This window comes from Poecilia reticulata, chromosome 15, assembly GCF_904066995.2.
Source record: "Poecilia reticulata chromosome 15, P_reticulata-male-v2, whole genome shotgun sequence".
Taxonomy (NCBI): domain Eukaryota; kingdom Metazoa; phylum Chordata; class Actinopteri; order Cyprinodontiformes; family Poeciliidae; genus Poecilia; species Poecilia reticulata.
In genome coordinates this window covers 30,395,277-30,413,350 of record NC_088844.1, presented here as the reverse complement: position 1 = coordinate 30,413,350, position 18,074 = coordinate 30,395,277, and the positions used below count along the sequence as shown (strand labels likewise).

The following is an 18,074-nucleotide window of genomic DNA, read 5'->3' as shown; positions in this document are numbered from 1 at the left end:
TGGAAGACCTGCTTCCTGCCAGAGAGGCAGCAGATCTCAGAGAAACTTTGTTCTGTCCCACGACCTCTGGAGAGATTCAGGTTTGTTTTAGACCAACTGCTGTGAAATAAATGCTTTTCTAGTATAATTTCACATTTTTCTGGCCTCATTCTGGATCTTCCTCCTCGGTGTTTCCCCCAACAGATTGAAACCTCTCTTCATGCAGCATCCTGGTGTTATAAAGTACAATAACTTTATATTTGTGAAGTTATTGTACTTTAAAATGAATCCAGTCCAGATTTTGTGCCAATTATAAATGAGGCCCAGTTCTGCTAATATTCTATTTATGAACAAAGTCAGTGTTTTGGATTAGTGATAAAATATCAGCAACATCAAATGTTTCTTTTTTAATGTAATTTTATTTCATGTGGCATTAAAGTATTTTTTACAATGATTTAAATTAATGGGAATTATCCACGAAACATAAAAATAAAAACAGTGAAGAAAATCCAACACAAGCCTGGTGATTAATATTTAAAGGTACTAGAAGGATAAAATGAAATATAATAGTTTTTGATTAATAAAATGTTAGTTTTATAACATTTCTATTACATTTATTTCACCTGATATTATCTTTGTTGGTCCTTCACTGTGTTCACATATTTTATTTATTTCAGTCCATAAGTTACTTAAAGGGCTTAAAAATATCAAACTTAATTTTTAGTTTCTGCAGTGAAATAAAATTCATCACAACCAAATTATTTCATCTTATTTTTATATTTTCCTTCTTCTGTTGAGCTGTGGGAGTTTTGCCCTGAGTTCAGTCTGTCAGGCAGAAAGGATGCTGCACCTGTGTTCAGATGGAAGGTGTTGAGTCATCTCTCTCTCCTCCATTCTTTCTCTCTCCTCCTCCATCCTATCTCCCTCTCTCCTCCTCTCTCTCTCTCTCTCTCTCTCTCTCTCTCTCTCTCTCCCCTCCTCTCTCCTCTCTCTCTCTCTCTCCCCTCCTCTCTCCTCTCTCTCTCTCTCTCCCCTCCTCTCTCCTCTCTCTCTCTCTCTCTCTCCCCTCCTCCATCCTCTCTCTCTCCTCCATCTTCTCTCTCTCCTCCATCCTTTCTCTCCCTCTCCTCCTCCATCCCATCCTTTCTCCCCTCCTCCATCCTCTCTCTCTCCTCCTCTTTCCTACTGACAGTGTCGCTGATAGTCCATCTTTGCTCCCAGCTTCGTTCCTGCCAGGTGTTTGTTGAAAGCTTCGTCCATTTCTCGGCTCTGATCTGGACTGAAATGGTTCCTCCAGTCTCCAACCTCACCTGCACAGGGAGGAGGATGAGTTTATCATTTTAGAGGAAAAAACTCATTTTTACTCCTCAAACTGTTGGAAGACGACATGTTACTGTTGGTGACCTTTCCTGAAGATGACGTTTCCTATGCTGCCGTGGGAGTTGGCTGAACTCTCCTTCATGGCGCTAAAGGTGCTGCCTGCTGCCACCTGCTGCACCTGAGCCTCCGACAGGCTGAAGCCGATGAAGCTGGAGATCTGCTGGATTCCTGCGCTGAGATCCTGCAGGGCAGAAAACATCGTCTGAGAGCAGATTTCCACTCCAGCCACCGAGGAATCAGAGGACGGACCTGCTTCAGGTCCTCATAGGTCACCAGCAGGACGTTGGGGTCGTCCATCCTCTGGTTCCAGGCCAAGGCGTGGTCGAAGTACGAGCCCCAGGCAACTGCACACAGATCTCAGTTATTCATGGTTTATGTGCAACAGGCATCATTTATAGCAGGTTTATAACCTGACAACCACATGAGGGCTTATTTTAAAGGTTCTAATCATCAGACTGATTGATCTTTGAACAGTTGATTATCTTATCTTGATGCCATAAAATGGACCAGAACTCCCCACAGTAATCCTGCTGACTCGGCTGTATTTACTGATTATCAGCAGCTTTAATGAACAGGAAAACTCATCTGGTGAAGTTCAGGATCTGAAATATAAATCATTAAAAAACCTCTGAGTGTCTCTGCAAAGATCACAGAGTGAAACTGGACAGTAACATGTTCAATTTGCTGCAGTAACTTTTTAATAATTATATACTTTAGCAGTAATTTTACTGCACTAGACTCTTTATCATTTCAAAGTAAAACTGTTTTACTTCAGTAACTCTGAGTATTTAACACCATTTAGTTTTTATCACTGAATGAAGAATAAATGTGTTTAACAGAAAATGAGGATCTAAAGTTAGTTTATGTCAGTGACTCAGTAAACAAAGTACTTTGTAATGTACTAATATATATTTGTACATTACTAATATATAATGTATATATATATATATATATATTTATTATTATAAATTACCACTTAATACTCTGGACACGCCTCGTTTAGTTCAGCAGGAAGTTGAGTCCAAACGTTTGACATTATAATAATATAAAATAAAAACAGATCTAAATAAAATGTCTGGTACTTTTACTCTGTTGTGGAAATTAGATTAAATGAAAAAACTGAAAAATACCTAAAACCTGCTTTGGATATTAAATCTATTTTTAAAACTTTAGTTATTCTTTTATCATTATTAGTATATTTTTTAAATCCACTATATAAAGAGCTGCAGACATTGGACCTCCTGCACTCTAAAAAGAAAAAGTTGAACCAACTTAATTGAATTGTTTCTATGGGAAACAAGCAATTCAATTAAATTTATCCAACTTAATTTATTAAGTTTAACCAATTCAATATATTCTAATCATCCAACTCAATTTGTTAATTTTTTAAACAAATTTATTAAGATTTAAATAACAGATTTAAGTCAGTCTTACTCAAATCATTGAACTTACTCAGCACTTTTCCAGTCACTTTGGCAACTCAAAGCTCTTCACATTAGAGTCACATTCACACACCAATATCCATATCAGCAGGAGGAAACCGGAATCGAACCTACAACCTTCCGATCCCAAGACGACGGCCACAGAGCCACAGTCACTGACCAGGGAATCTGTCCTGGTAGCTGGAGTCATGGTCAGACGTGGGATACAAATATTGAACTTAATTATTTTAAGTAAAGTCAAAGTAAAAAGGTCCTTTAAGGAAAAGATTTGTAACTTTTAAATTAGAGTTTATTTAGAGGACACTGTAAAAAGAGTTTTTCAAAATATTTAGTTTGGAACAACTTAAAAGTTTGAGTCGACTTTCTGTAGAATTAAGACAAAGAGAATTTAAATGTTTATTAGAAGAAAATAAATGATTTGAGTAAGAGTGACTTAAATCTGTTATCTTAAACATACTAAATTTGTTAAATAAAATTAACAAATTGAGTTGGATGATTAGAATATATTGAATTGGTTAAACTTAATAAATTAAGTTGGTTAAACTTAATTGAATTGCTTCCTATGGAAGCAATTCAATTAAGTTGGTTCAACTATTTAGTGTAAGTTTTGAGTTAAATGAACACAAAAAAGTAAGTTGGCATCATGTTCCTCCTTCATGTTCCTCCTTCATGTTCCTCTCTCTCTCTCTCTCCATCCCTCCAGCCTGATGTTCCCACTCACCGTCTCCTTTCATGAACTGGGAGAAGAAGGAATCCCAGGACTCCACAGACGGCAGAACCGGGTTGTTGTTGCAGAAATGATAGTAGGAGACCACGGTGTCCTTTGGGTTCCTGAACACCACCACCATCTGGGGAAACGATACGACGGTCAGAGCTGCTGAACCTGGAGCTGATGGCGCCGCAGTCAGCAGGGAGACTCTGAGCTCCTGCTGCTCTCAGTGTCACAGACACACAATGTTCATGAAGCAGAAAGTCCAAATGCAGGTGGCAGCAGGTTCAGGATGTACCTTAGTTTTCTTCTCGCTGAAGGAGGACGGCATGATGTCCGGATGGAGGTGAGTTCCCAGGAACCTGGGAGACGGAGCTTCAACCACGGCCTGGAAAATAAATGTAACATCCAGAATGTTTCTGGTCCAGTTTCCTCTTCCATCACTATCTGAATCGATCACTGAGTTCAGACTGAGGTTTTATTCTTCACCATTTGCTAGTTTTAGTTTTTTCTCTGGGGGCTGCACAGTGGTGCAGTGGGTAGAGCTGTTGCCTTGCAGCAAGAAGGTTCTGGGTTCGATTCCCGGTCTTTCTGCATGGAGTCTCCATGTTCTCCCTGTGCATGGTGGGTTTTCTCCAGGTACTCCGGTTTCCTCCCACAGTCCAAAAACACGACTGTCAGGTTAATTGACCTCTCCAAATTGCCCCTAGGTGTGAGTGTGTGTGTGCATGGTTGTGTGTCTCTGTGTTGCCCTGCGACAGACAGGTGACCCATCCAGGTGACCTGTCCAGGTGACCCCGCCTCTCACCCGAAACATTATCTGGAGAGGCAGCAGCTCCTCCTGACCCACTGAGGGACAAGGTGTAAGAAAATGGATGGAGTTTTTTCTCTGGGCCTCATGAAGGAACCTGTAGATTTTCCATCCATCAGATGTTTGTTTTCTCCTTCATCGTTTGCAGGTCCAGCAGGAAACCAGACATAATTTAATATTTTTAAAAGCACATATTCAGGTCCTTTAACTTCAGTGATTATTTGAGCTGTCAGTACTTTGACTCCTTCAGTCTGTCTGGACCTTAAAACACAGATTAGTTTGTTTTCTCTGCAGCAGGTGACAGAAACTATGTGGGTCAGTTAAAGTTTGGACAGTTACCAGCTTCACCCCGACTGTTAGACCACATCCACAGTTTGACCTTTGACCTCCTGCTCTGCCGCGCCCTGTCTGACCTGAGACTGACCTGGTTGCTTGTTGCTAACGTCTCTGATAAGAAGCTCAGTATCTCTACATGTGACCACAAAGTACAAACATCTGATGAAAGTAAAGTTTAAGCATTTGAGCACCTTCAGGAGTTCTGGTCCAAGGAACTCGATCAGCGGCGGCACCTTGGACTCGTTCTTCACCTGGGTGGCCTCAGCAATGATCTTCTTCATGACTCCAACCATCCAGTTGAATCCTGGACACAGAAGGGATCAATTAATTAACAGGATATGAACAGGAAACTTCGTTTAGCTCAAATCGTTCAGTTTGTGCTGAAATGATTTCCAGGAACAGGCTCTGAGTTGTCTGGGTTTCCACGGCGACGCTCTGAGTTGTCTGGGTTTCCACGGCGACGCTCTGAGTTGTCTGGGTTTCCACGGCGACGCTCTGAGTTGTCTGGGTTTCCACGGCGACGCTCTGAGTTGTCTGGGTTTCCACGGCGACGCTCTGAGTTGTTTGGGTTTCCATGGTGACGCTCTGAGTTGTTTGGGTTTCCACGGCGACGCTCTGAGTTGTTTGGGTTTCCACGGCGACGCTCTGAGTTGTCTGGGTTTCCACGGCGACGCTCTGAGTTGTCTGGGTTTCCACGGCGACGCTCTGAAACCCTCAGATGAATATCTGTCGGATCACGCCCTGCAGAAGCGGCTGCAGGCTGCAGCGTTCCTCTGGAGGAGATCATCATCTGTCTTCATGCTGGTGCCAAACGCCTCGTCCAAAACAAACATTTCACAGAAACAACGTCACATTCCTGGAATTCGGCTCAGAAACGTGACGCTTCGCTTCATTAATAATAATCTGTCTGTGTTTAATGACAGATTAAACACCAACAGACTGTAAACGGTCATTAATCTTCACTTCTTCCCCTCAGTGAAGAAACATTATAATTATATTTATTATTACTGATTCATGTCAAACATTAAGAATAATATAAACATTAAAGATCAGTTATTTCTAAACACTCAGTAAACTGAGATATTAACTAACTTTATTTGTTTCATCAATATAAAATTCAAACATAAAATTTTTATCATGTTTGGTTTAGTTTTTTCATTCATAAATTAATTTCAACATTTTCTCACATTAAGTTATAAAGTAAACATAAAATCTTAACTTTTATTGATACTTTTCTTTTTCAGATGTTAGAATATTTTTATTTGAGCCGCAATGAGACTTTGGATTAGATTAGGATTAGAGAGACTGAGTGAATAAAATAAGACACTTAATCACCAGATTAACTCTTCGTCAGGTAAATAAAAGCCTTTAATGAATGAATGAATGAATGAATGAATGAATGAATGAATGAATGAATGAATGAATGAATGAATGAATCTACAATAATGAGGATTAGATGGGAGCAAAACTCCTGGTCTGGTTGTTTGGATCATTTAACAAACTGACATTTAACTGAAACATCAACAAAGGACTGAAACTTCACACACACCTCACACACACATCACACACACACCTCACACACACCTCACACACACCACACACACACCACACACACCTCACACACATCACACACATCAAACACACACACTTCACACACCTCACACACACACATCACACACCTCACACACACACCTCACACACCTCACACACACACCTCACACACCACACACACACCTCACACACACACCTCACACACACACTTCACACACCTCACACACACACATCACACACCTCACACACACACCTCACACACCACACACACACCTCACACACCACACACACACCTCACACACACACATCACACAGGTTTCACACACCACACACACACCTCACACACACCTCACACACATCAAACACACACACTTCACACACACCTTTACATTTTGTCCTATTTTAAGTTTGATTCTTTAAATTATTTAAATTATTGATCATTGTGTATTTGTGGTTTTAAATGATTTATCTGAAATCTTTGCCGTTTTAACATTTAATCACTTTTTGTCAGTTTCTGTGAAACAAAAGCTTCTTGTTTGCTTTTGCAGATTTCAGTTTATTGTTTTTGAGTTAATATTTGTTCAGGTCAGACTCAGTGGACTGATTCATTCATTCATTCATTCATTCATTAAACTCATGTTCTGATGGTTCCTCTGCAAACATCAGCCTCAGTTTTTAATCAGCTCCAATAGTTGATCCTCAGCTGAGGGAAATTAAATGATTAAATGTCTTTAAATATTTAAATTAACACCAACATAAATCATAAATGATGCTTAAAGAATAAATGTGACAGGAAAGTCAGGCTGGAAGATTCATCCTGATCAAATCCCTCCATTAATCTCTAATATGACTCTAATGCAGATGTTTTCCTTGAAGTGGAAACTTTCCTCCATCTGGACCTGAATTCAGTTTGGTCGTCTGATGCCAATGGCCTAGTCCAATCCCAGCCTGTCCTACAGCACTTAGGAGCTTCACCTGTCCATCACACCTGGATCTGTTGTGCTGATGAGGAGATTCAGGATGGAATCTCCTGAGGATTGGACTAGGCCACACATCATCTGCAAAGAGACGCCGAGTTTCTCAAACACGACTCCCTCCTGTCTACATCCAGATCCAAAGGTCTGGGAGCATCAGGGCAGTGAGAGCCCCCAAAATAAAACCCCCAAATAAAAACCAGTGCTTATAGATTCAGACTGGTTTCAGCCTCAGCAGAACCAGAACCATGAAATGAAATGACAGCAGAATCATCCTGCACTTTACTGGGACATTTAAAGACACTTTACATGGAACCAGTCATTTCCATCCACTCACACATTCATGATGATGATGATGATGATGAAGGTGAGCTACTAGGTAGCAGCTGCAGCTGCAGGCTAACATGTCTGATAAACGAGGAAGGAATCATTTCCCTGTTCGGTTTGATCCAGCAGGTGAAATCCTGGAAACATTCACTGAATGGTTTCAGCCTGCAGATGATAAACAGAAAAAGCTAACGGCTAACAGATAATGGCTAACAGCTCACACCTAATGGCTAACAGCTCACAGCTAACAGCTAAAGGGCTAACAGCTAACGGCTAACAGCTCACAGCTAACAGTTAACGGCTCACAACTAACAGCTAACGGCTAATGGCTAACGGCTAACAGCTCACAGCTAACGGCTAACAGCTAACAGCTAACGGCTAACAGCTCACAGCTAACAGTTAACGGCTCACAACTAACAGCTAACGGCTAATGGCTAACAGCGATGGAAAAAGTCAGATTTTGGTCTCATTTTCCTGCTGTGTGAATTCAAACTAAACATCTTTGCTGTATAAAACTGTCACTATCTGCTGTAAACTCCTCAGGTCGTCCCAGTCTGATGTTCAGGATCATCGACTCTGTGGGCTTTCAGCCAGGACAGGTTTTCCCTCCAGCCTGTTTCACCTCTGGGTGTGTCGCCAACGTTTACAGCAGCAGCAGCCATGAGTCAGAGGTCAGAGGTCAGACTCTTTTCTCTGACAGTAAACCTGTAGAGCAGGTTGACTGGCTGCAGCACAGAAGCTTTACTCCTCACTGGGTTCCTGTTCTTCAGCTTTTCATTCATTAAGCTAAAACTTATCAGAATCAGATCAGAGGAAAAACTGTTCATCTGCAACATGAAACCAAACTTCCAGAAAAGTTTCATCTCCAGGGAAGATTCATCCTAAAGAGCAAATATCTGACTAAATGTCAACAATCATTTCATGATTGAAATTATTCTCTGCTTGAAGCGAAGCATGAAACAAAGTAATGAATTCTGAATGACGCAGAGTTTGAAATGTGATCAGTGGATTTTTCTGCTCTCACCACATTTAGGATAAGCCACCAGCATGATGTCGTCGTCTCTGGCCTCCAGGCCGTCCAGACACTTTAAATGTTCCTCCGGACACATGAGGGTGGGGTACAGCACCCCGTCGTGTCTGTACAGCTTGTCCTCGTCGCTCATGGCCTTCGCCTTCTCCAGCCGGGCCTGCATCCTGTCGGCGGGCGGGTTGCTGCTCATCCTGCTGAGGGAATCTACGGATCTGGAGCCGCTGCTGGAGAACAGGGAGGTAGAGGAGCAACACGGAAAACCGCTCCGGTTCTGAGTGTGGAGCGCCGAGGGAGCGAGAGGAGGGGGAGGAGGAGGAAGAGGAGGAGACTGGAAGCACCTCCTCTCTGCACGCACATGCAGCTTCATGGAGGACAGACAGATCACGTTTCCCGTCTTTCATCCAGCAGATCGGAGGTCAAGAGGTCACTGGAGAGAAAGTTGAACTGAAAGTTGGTGTTTAACTCACTTCCTGCCCAGATGTTTATCTCTGCTTCCTGTCATGGAGGAGCAGGAATGGACCCAAACTGGTTCTGGTTCTGCTTTTACACACAGAGCTGTGAAGCTGCAGTCCAGCTTATCAGTCACTTCAGATCATTTACAATAAAATGAAAATCAAACAGAAAATCTCATCAGTCTGGATCCACTTTCTGTCAAAAACTAACGATGATGAGACTTCAAACTGCACTGACACGATTCTTTTACGTTTTTATCTTACATGGATTCATGACAGGACAAGTTTTATACGTGAAGGTCAGCAGAAGGTCAGCAGAAGGTCAGCAGAAGGTCAGCAGAAGGTCAGCAGAAGGTCGTGGTTTCAGCCGAATCTGAAAACAAAATTCAATAAAGTTCAAATTATCGTTTAGACCTCTGTTTCTCAACCTTTGTCAGCCCAGCGCCCCCCTAGCCCTTATTCAGGTCCCTCACCCCCCACCAAAGAATTTGCAGGCTACTTTGCACTGACCATTATTTTATAATTACTATCACTATTGTAGATGTTTTGATTTTTATGCTTGTTTCTGTATTTATCATCAAAAATAATTTCCCAGAGAACAAAAAAGTCATGAGAATAGAAATTATTTTCAAGGGCGTCTACAAAAAATGGAACATTCAAGTTAAAATCTGTAGGCCTAACAGCCAATCAGAGTGGAAACAATATTCTTATTTTGTGCCATTTTCTAGTTGTTAAATATTCCACAAAATGAGGAGATAAAAGATGTTCAACATGCCAGTTTAAACTTTGATCTATTTGCAAAACGACTGAGCTGCAGCATTAAAACATGGATAGAACTGTAACTACATTAATCATAGCTCTTCTTCTCTTCAGGGTTTCTGGTGGTGCAGCTCTGTGCTGCCTTCAGGAGAATGGGACATCAGAGCATCATCCATAAAACTTCATGTGGCATTTATTGTTCAAACCAGAGCTTTCAGTGGAAAAACTAAAGTTCCTTTTAATGCCATACAAATATGAGACAGAAACATGGATTATATCTTTATATAGACCTGACTATTGATTATAGATTAATAGTTTTACTGGACAGAAATTACAAAGAACAAATCTGGTTTTTAATCAAATCCAATGAGTCAAACTGAAAGTGTCATGGAGTCATCAGCCTCATGACATTAACACTGACATGAACAATAATATTGAAGAAATAAATATATCAAATCTAATTAAAACATAAATAAGTGATCAGTTCTTTACTGTTATGGTCTGTAAGATATATTTATTCTCAGTACTAGATCTGGTCTCAACAAACCCATGGCACTTCAACAACATTATTTTACCTTTTATCTGGAAATAGTGTCTGTTTATTCTTGCCATACAGTCTCTGTATTAATTATTGCTCTAAAGGTCTTGCCATACCAGTTTATTCCTCTGTATTTACTTTAGTTTCTTAGTTTATTCTTGCATTTTGTTCTTCATTCATTTCCATTTAGTTTCATTTGATTAGTTTTATCCTCTCTTGGTTTATTGTTATGTCCTCTTTAGTTTCTTTCCTGTTGCTACATTTATTTGATCGTTTATTCACCATCAGTAATCTTCACTCATCACCTGCTGCGCCGCCTAATCGTCATGTTTCACATCATGTGTTGATTTTTCACTGTTCAGCGTCGGATTCTCTGTTTTTATGCCATAATTCACATCTAGTTCTTCGCTCCGTTTTATGTCCCGCTTCTCCAGTTTCAGAGTTTTGTAGTTTGTTTTTTTTAACCCCCTAAGGTGCAGGGCGGTGGGGAAGCGTATCGACGGGGAAAAGTCAGACTGACATAAACCTTTTAAAACAACGGAAACAATTTCTGCATTCTGGTTATTGAAATGGAAAAGTGCTGTGTTGTTCTATCACCCCGTTTCATACTGAACCACTTAATGTGCATACATTAATTTCCAGTGGATGTTTTTCTCTCAGCTGATCAAATCTTTGTTTCCACCTCAGTTGTTTCTTTGGTCAGAGATGCAGCAGGAGGTTCCGTCTCTCTCAGTCCATCTGGACCTTCAGGCCAGTTCAGGCTGCAGCACATCGTTGCTCTGAAAGCCGTTTTAACCTCAGTGGCCGTTTTTCGTTGTCCAGGACGGTCAGGAATGCCGGCTGCAACCAGACAGAGAAACAGGCTCCATGTCTGAGTCTCTCCCTCCACCAGGATCCAGATCCATTAGGTTCCAGACCCATCAGGATCCAGATCCATCAGGATCCAGATCCATCTGGATCCAGGTCCATCAGGATCCAGATCCATCAAGATCCAGACCCATCAGGATCCAGATCCATCAGGATCCAGACCCACCAGGATCCAGGTCCATCAGGATCCAGATCCATCAGGATCCAGGTCCATCAGGATCCAGACCCATCAGGATCTAGACCCATCAGGATCCAGGTCCATCAGGATCCAGATCCATCAGGATCCAGACCCATCAGGATCCAGATCCATCAGGATCCAGACCCATCAGGATCCAGGTCCATCAGGATCCAGATCCATCTGGATCCAGGTCCATCAGGATCCAGATCCATCAAGATCCAGACCCATCAGGATCCTGATCCATCAGGATCCAGACCCATCAGGATCCAGACCCATCAGGATCCAGATCCATCAGGATCCAGACCCATCAGGATCCAGGTCCATCAGGATCCAGATCCATCTGGATCCTGATGGACCTGGATCCAGACCCACCAGGATCCAGGTCCATCAGGATCCAGATCCATCAGGATTAAGACCCATCAGGATCCAGATCCATCAGGATCCAGACCCATCAGGATCCAGATCCATCAGGATCCAGATCCATCAGGATCCAGATCCATCAGGATCCAGATCCACCAGGATCCAGGTCCATCAGGATCCAGATCCATCAGGATCCAGATCCATCAGGATCCAGATCCACCAGGATCCAGGTCCATCAGGATCCAGATCCATCAGGATCCAGACCCATCAGGATCCAGACCCATCAGGATCCAGATCCATCAGGATCCAGGTCCATCAGGATCCAGATCCACCAGGATCCAGGTCCATCAGGATCCAGATCCATCAGGATCCAGATCCATCAGGATCCAGACCCATCAGGATCCAGATCCATCAGGATCCAGGTCCATCAGGATCCAGATCCACCAGGATCCAGGTCCATCAGGATCCAGATCCATCAGGATCCAGGTCCATCAGGATCCAGACCCATCAGGATCCAGATCCATTCTTCTGACTGTTTACGGTTTATTTCCCCTCTCTGGTCTCTCTCTCTCCCAGACCTCCATCATCCTGTCCTTCCCTCCTCCCTCTCTTTCGTCCCTCTCCCCCGGCTCAGTGTTTTCGGGTCGGTTGCTCGGTGCCGCTGGGTTCAGGGGCCTCACTGTGTCACTTAAAGTGCTGCAGACAACAAACCCTTTCTAGCGCTGAGGGAATGAGGACTGACTTTAAATGAGCAGCATCAAGATGAACTACATCAGACTTTCCCTCTCAAAACATATTTTTACTTTTCTCATTTAAACACTTAAATTTGACTTTTCTAAACTGTAATTTAACAGAAACCGTCATCAAACCTGATAGTTTGGTTCTGCCTTGTGGGCTCGTCTCCAGGATCAGTGGGTTATTCGCCTTTCTTCCCCTTTGACTGAATGAATGAGAAACGTCTCTAGTTTGAATCTGACTCCTGCAGGACTGAGTGGCAACGAGCTCAGACTCTGAGCTCCGATGTTTTTATGTTTTTATTTCAGGGTTTTAGTTTGAGGTCTGCAGCTTTGTGAAGGTCTCATTGCAGTATTTCAATTAGGACTTTGACTAGGCCATTACAGCACCCTGATTGGTTTATTTTTCAGTCTTTTGATTGCAGGTTTGCTGCTGTTTTCAGGATCATTAGTCTGTTGATAACCCCGTTTGGACCAAAATCCAGCGTTCTGACAGCTGGACTCATTTTTTGTTTTTACTGTATTTTTTTCAGGGATTTTTTGTTTGGAAAAAGCATTTCTGTTTTTGTTTTGTTTGCTACTTTCAAAGCTCTCACCTTTAGCAGGTGTTCACACTGAAGAGGTCAGACTTTCTGCTTGTAGCTGTTCTTCGCTGCTACTGTTGTGCTGAAGCAACAACATGGACCTTCTTTCTTCTCTCTGTGACAATTTCTCCTTTAGTACTATTGATACATAATGGATGGTGGTGAACATTTTAAAATTAATATACATATTTTATCACTCAATTTGTTGAAATTGTTTTGTTTACAGTTCATCTCTGTTGTTAAAGCTGGTGGCATCAGGACCCAGTCAAAGTAAGAATTTGTTCTAATCCTAATCCTTTTATTTGTTGTTTTACTGTCGATGACTAATTTAAACACTCAGGTATTATTCGGAAATGACCAGTAGGGGGCGGCAGTGAACCCGGAGCTGCGTTCACTACACTACAGCAACAGGAAGAAGAAGAAGACGGAGGAGGCGGAAGTCCAAGATGGCGATGGACGGGATGATGTCCACGTCTCCGGGTCTGTCTTACCAAACTGCGGGGGATTTCTACCCCAGAAAGTTCGGTTCGAAGCCGGACGTGGTTCCGTCCGGGGTGACGGAGCGGAAGGTGGTTCCGCTGGATAAACCGGATATGGTGTCGGTGGACGTCATCAACATCAAGGAGCCAGGTTTGTTATGCTAGCTGTGCTAACAGCTAACAGCTGGTTCTGCTGTGTGGTTCTGAAGGTCCAGTTAGCTTTAAATGTGGGTTCAGCAGAAACATGGAGCTTCCGGTTCCACCTGCTGCTCATCGGAACCTCAGCAGTCCGGGTCCGGTTCTGGTCCGGTTCTGGTCCGGGTTGACCCGCTCAGCTTCTCATTCACATCAGTCTGTCTATGGAGATCCAGGTCATTAAATCCGGCTGCAGCCAACAGTCCAGCACGTTCAGGTCCATTTCCTGTCAGAGCTTCAGCTGATGGCGGTTCATTCAGTGAAATGAACCCGGATGGTTTTTACAGTTTATAGCAAAGCTTTGGGTGACGGTGGGAAAGGAAAGGTTCAGATCCAGAACCAGCAGCCGGAACAGAACAGAACCCAGATCCACAAACCAGCCTGGTTCCGACCGGGAATCAAACCCAGAACTACAGCCTGGTTTATGTTGCACCTCCTCCAGCAGCAGAGCAACCAGAACCAGGGTGACTGTTTGATCATTTGCATATTTAAATTCTGTAAAATGCAAATTATTTGGTTCTTTTTTTATGTAACGAAATCAACGTTTTATTTCCTAAAAGTCAATAACGTCATCCCTCAGTGAATGTTTGATCATCTGCAGATCAAAAATCCTTCATCATGTGAAAATTCAGACCTGCTGATCATGATTACAGTGAAAATCTGACCTGATTGATCTCAGATCAATAATTTAACAGCACAGGGATTCATAGATGGTTTTCCAGGATGTGAACCAGGAGAAACTGAAACTCATCACAGGAATTCTGGGATTTACAGACAGATCAGATTTTATTTCATCATAAATTCAAAAAGTAAATATTAGTTGTGCAGCTTTGGCTTAATTACTGTTCTGACTGTGTTGTTCTTTGAGCAAATGACATTATTTAAAAATCTGTTTACTCCAGTTATTAATCAATCACTAAATTAGTTGATGATTTTTTCAATTATTGATTAATTAATACGACGAATCGTTTCAGCCCTGAAACAGTCATGTTCCTGTAAAGCTCAGTGGTGATTTATAGAGATTCATTAAACTGTATTCTTTGATAATATGGTCAGTTTTCAGTATTTATGTTAAACTTTCCGTTTTGATGAAGGTTCCTCATCATCAGCTTTAAACCTGAGTTAATGTGAGTAAAGATGTTTCTGTTGAAATGTTTCCATGGTGACTGAAGATGTTTGTCTCCTCAGATGTTCCCCTGCACAGGAAGAAGCAGGAGCACGACGCCTCCGTCCTGGTAGGTCTCCACTCAGACGCTAACCTGACGGAAACACTGAGACACAGACACAGCTTTAAACTCGGCTTTTATCCTTCCTGTTGGATTTCAGACTCTCTACAGGTCATCTGAAAGGTCAAAGTTCCTCCAACTTCCGAGCAGAAACCATCATTTCTGTTTAGATTTTGAAGAAAATCTTTTAATAGTTTCCAGTCTGTTAATCAGATTAATGCATCTGAGCTGATTGTTAGTGAATGAAGTCATTTTATTCTCTCTGCATTTCGCTCATCTGCACAAAAACATCAGAATTCATAAACATTTCTTTTTCTGTCTTCGGTTTCAAAAGTTGTCCATTTCTGGCCCTTCAAAGGTTTATATGAACCTCAGTTCAAGATGGAAATGGATTTTTCTTTTAACTTTAACTGAACCTTAAATAAAGCCACAAACATTCAGCAGCTTCTACTTAAAACCAGACCAGGACTCAGAGATACATTAAAGCTGGAGAGAAACTTTAAATAAGCTGTTTGATGAAACTGCGACCTGTTGATATTTGTTTTCTGGATAAAAGTAGAAACTAATCAACCCAAAAATCTAGAAAACTTCAGAGTAGAGCAGATATGTGACGTGTTTATTGTAGGAAAAGGGAGAGAAAAGTTACGTAAAGTAGCAAAAAGTCATATTATTGAATGAATTGAACAATTCATTTTGCTTCACAAAGTTTGGACGTTTCTGGTTCAAGGATGATCTGATGAATCTGTTTTAAGATGAGAGTAAATGAATATTTGGTCTCTTGAATTTAAATGAATCTAATCTGAAAAGTTTGAATTGATGCATTTAATTCACATGTCATAGAAAGATGGACCACTTGGTGGCAGTGTTGGCCAGTGTTTGGCTGAAATGCCACCTTAAAAACCCAAGATAATACCACCTTTAGAAATAGACTGTAGCTATTTGTTGTTCTGTGGTTTGATCAAACGGATTTATTATTAATAATCAACATGTTTTATTCAGCTTTCATGTTGTAGAAAATCCTTCATGAACTATAATCAGTGAGTGTTGTGATTATTTTACACCTGATTTCTGTGTTTCCTCATGTTTTGTTCTCGGCCTGCAGGGGACGATCCATCCCTTTAGGAAGACGCACAGATCCGTGATCGGGAAGCTCCTGCAGGAATTCCGGCTGGTTTCCTCGGACAGACGGGTAGGCAGCGTTTGGCTTGAGTTTTTCCGGCTGTAATCTTCGTCCCGGCCTCCTCTTACCTCCCATTCAGGGTGAAGGCATCAGGGGAATCCTTGCTCTGTAATCCCGTTATGCAGTAAGCCTGTTAGGAGCTGGATCTGAGTCATGGAGGCAGAGCCGAACACCTCCACTAATCCTGTTTTCCCACTCGGTCACCATGCTGATGTTTACTCCTCTTTTATTCTCATTGTTTTGGTTTTCACTGCCTGCTGGGAACCAGGAATCCTGACTGAACCCTGGATCTGCTGCCAGACGTTAAAGTCTGCAGCGTCTGAGCTGCAGATGTTAAAGTCTGGATCCAGACTGGAGATTCAGGGAGAAAACATGTTGGTTACTGGAGATTAGTGGTGAAAATCAAGTATAATCACAGCAAGTTCAGGTTAAAAACAGTAAAATAAGAATAAGTCAGTGCAGTACGAATAAACATGGGCAATAATGAGACGCGCAAAAGAGGAGGATCATTTAAAAATACGCCAACAAACAATAATAAAAGCTGTTCAGATCCCAGCAGGGATGTAAAGAGGTGGAGATGGTTGGCAGCAGTGATGGGAGGAAGGATCTGTGTTGATGCTCCTTTGTGCAGCGAGGATGCAGCAGGTGAAGCTCAGGAAGCCGTTGGGCTCTCTGGGTTTTGTTGCTGAGCAGCAGATCAGAGATGTGAGTTTCCACTAGCAATGTTTTTCATCCAACTGAAAATAACTTCCTTAAGTTTACCAAGCAGTTTTTACACTTATTTCAGGTGGTTTTAGTTTTTTCTGAAAAACGGTGAATGAGCTGAAGGGGGATTGAGAACAGCAGAGTAAATTCTGACGTAGCGAATGTTCCCACTTTCTGGTGGGTCTGTGCCTTACCAGAGGCACCAAACTGAAGGATTTCTAAATCTGAGTTTCCATTTATAGGAGGAGAACGCTCCGAGTTTCCGCTCCGAGTTTCCGCTCCGAGTTTCCGCTCCGTGTTTCCGCTCCGAGTTTCCTCTCCGTGTTTCCGCTCCGAGTTTCCGCTCCGTGTTTCCGCTCCGAGTTTCCGCTCCGTGTTTCCGCTCCGAGTTTCCTCTCCGTGTTTCCGCTCCGAGTTTCCTCTCCGTGTTTCCGCTCCGAGTTTCCGCTCCGAGTTTCCGCTCCGAGTTTCCGCTCCGTGTGTCCGCTCCGTGTTTCCGTTCCGTGTTTCCACTCCGTGTTTCTACTTCCTGTTTATTACAGCCATGCGTGGCGTCAACATCTGATGAAACGAGGCTCTGCTGGTCGATTCAATCCAAACTGAAACGCAGCAAATTCACATTTTCCTTCTTGAAACATTTTGAAAGTTTGCTCTGACTTTCCATGCCAGCTTAATGGAAACGTGAGTCGACCGTCAGGCCTTCCTGTTAGATCCCAGCATGTTCAGTATTACTGTTCACACACATTTCTGTTTGCATTTTAGTGGATTTAAGGCTTTTTGACAGACCTGTAACTTTAATTTCTTGGATTAAAAATCAAATCGTGCTCTTCCACCTGGTCCTGAGGTTTAACATAAACTTGTAGACGGTGGATTGATGGGCTGCAGCTCATCCTGATGCGTTTTCCTCCCAGTTCATCCTGAATCTGATCCCAGTAAATAAAGAGGAAAATAACTGGAGCACAGGAACCACAAAAGGATGTCAGACTTTCTGTTTGTCTCTGTTATTGTATATTAATCCACTTTGAGCTCACACCAGTCAGAGTGGATTAAAGGAGGTCTTCCTACCTGGATTGGATTACAGCGAGTCCAACACGGATCAGAACCGATCACAACTGTCCCGTCAACAACCGTCTGGGTGTTTCTGACAGGCTGCGGACCAGCTGGGCTCTTCACAGGAGGGACATTAAAAATGACCCAGTGGAAAACTTTTCTGTGAAATTGAGGAAGTTACTTTAAATTTTGTCATTTCCATCAACGTTTTAAAAGTGCGAATAGTGA

At 42.3% G+C, this 18,074-nt stretch overlaps 2 protein-coding genes across 2 annotated transcripts in view; one reads left to right on the top strand and one right to left on the bottom strand.

The window, feature by feature from the left end:
* Window positions 1-378: 378 nt before the first annotated feature.
* sult6b1 (sulfotransferase family, cytosolic, 6b, member 1) lies at window positions 379-11,166 on the bottom strand. Its single transcript, XM_081616575.1, has 9 exons — window positions 10,971-11,166; window positions 9,256-9,364; window positions 8,534-8,966; window positions 4,849-4,961; window positions 3,809-3,898; window positions 3,523-3,649; window positions 1,609-1,703; window positions 1,384-1,540; window positions 379-1,289 (listed from the first exon to the last, which is right to left on the bottom strand). The coding sequence occupies exons 3-9, from the start codon at window positions 8,904-8,906 to the stop codon at window positions 1,162-1,164; spliced, it is 1,083 nt and encodes a 360-aa protein (XP_081472701.1). The 5' UTR covers window positions 8,907-8,966; window positions 9,256-9,364; window positions 10,971-11,166; the 3' UTR covers window positions 379-1,161.
* Window positions 11,167-13,421: 2,255 nt separating this feature from the next.
* Window positions 13,422-18,074, top strand: part of slc30a6 (solute carrier family 30 member 6) — a 69,657-nt gene continuing 65,004 nt past the window's right edge. Inside the window, exons 1-3 of the mRNA XM_008430455.3 lie at window positions 13,422-13,641; window positions 14,874-14,920; window positions 16,014-16,100. Of these exons, the coding sequence (XP_008428677.1) occupies window positions 13,458-13,641; window positions 14,874-14,920; window positions 16,014-16,100 (318 nt within the window). The 5' untranslated portion in view covers window positions 13,422-13,457. The remainder of the gene's footprint in view (window positions 13,642-14,873; window positions 14,921-16,013; window positions 16,101-18,074) is intronic.

Excerpts from the sequence above, each read along its gene's own strand:
- sult6b1 (XM_081616575.1), bottom strand. The coding sequence starts at position 8,906 with ATGAAGCTGCATGTGCGTGCAGAGAGGAGGTGCTTCCAGTCTCCTCCT. Across the intron at positions 3,899-4,848 it reads TTGGACCAGAACTCCTGAAG|GCCGTGGTTGAAGCTCCGTC; the intron begins GTGCTCAAATGC and ends TTTATTTTCCAG. Across the intron at positions 1,704-3,522 it reads CCAGTTCATGAAAGGAGACG|TTGCCTGGGGCTCGTACTTC; the intron begins GTGAGTGGGAAC and ends ATCTGTGTGCAG.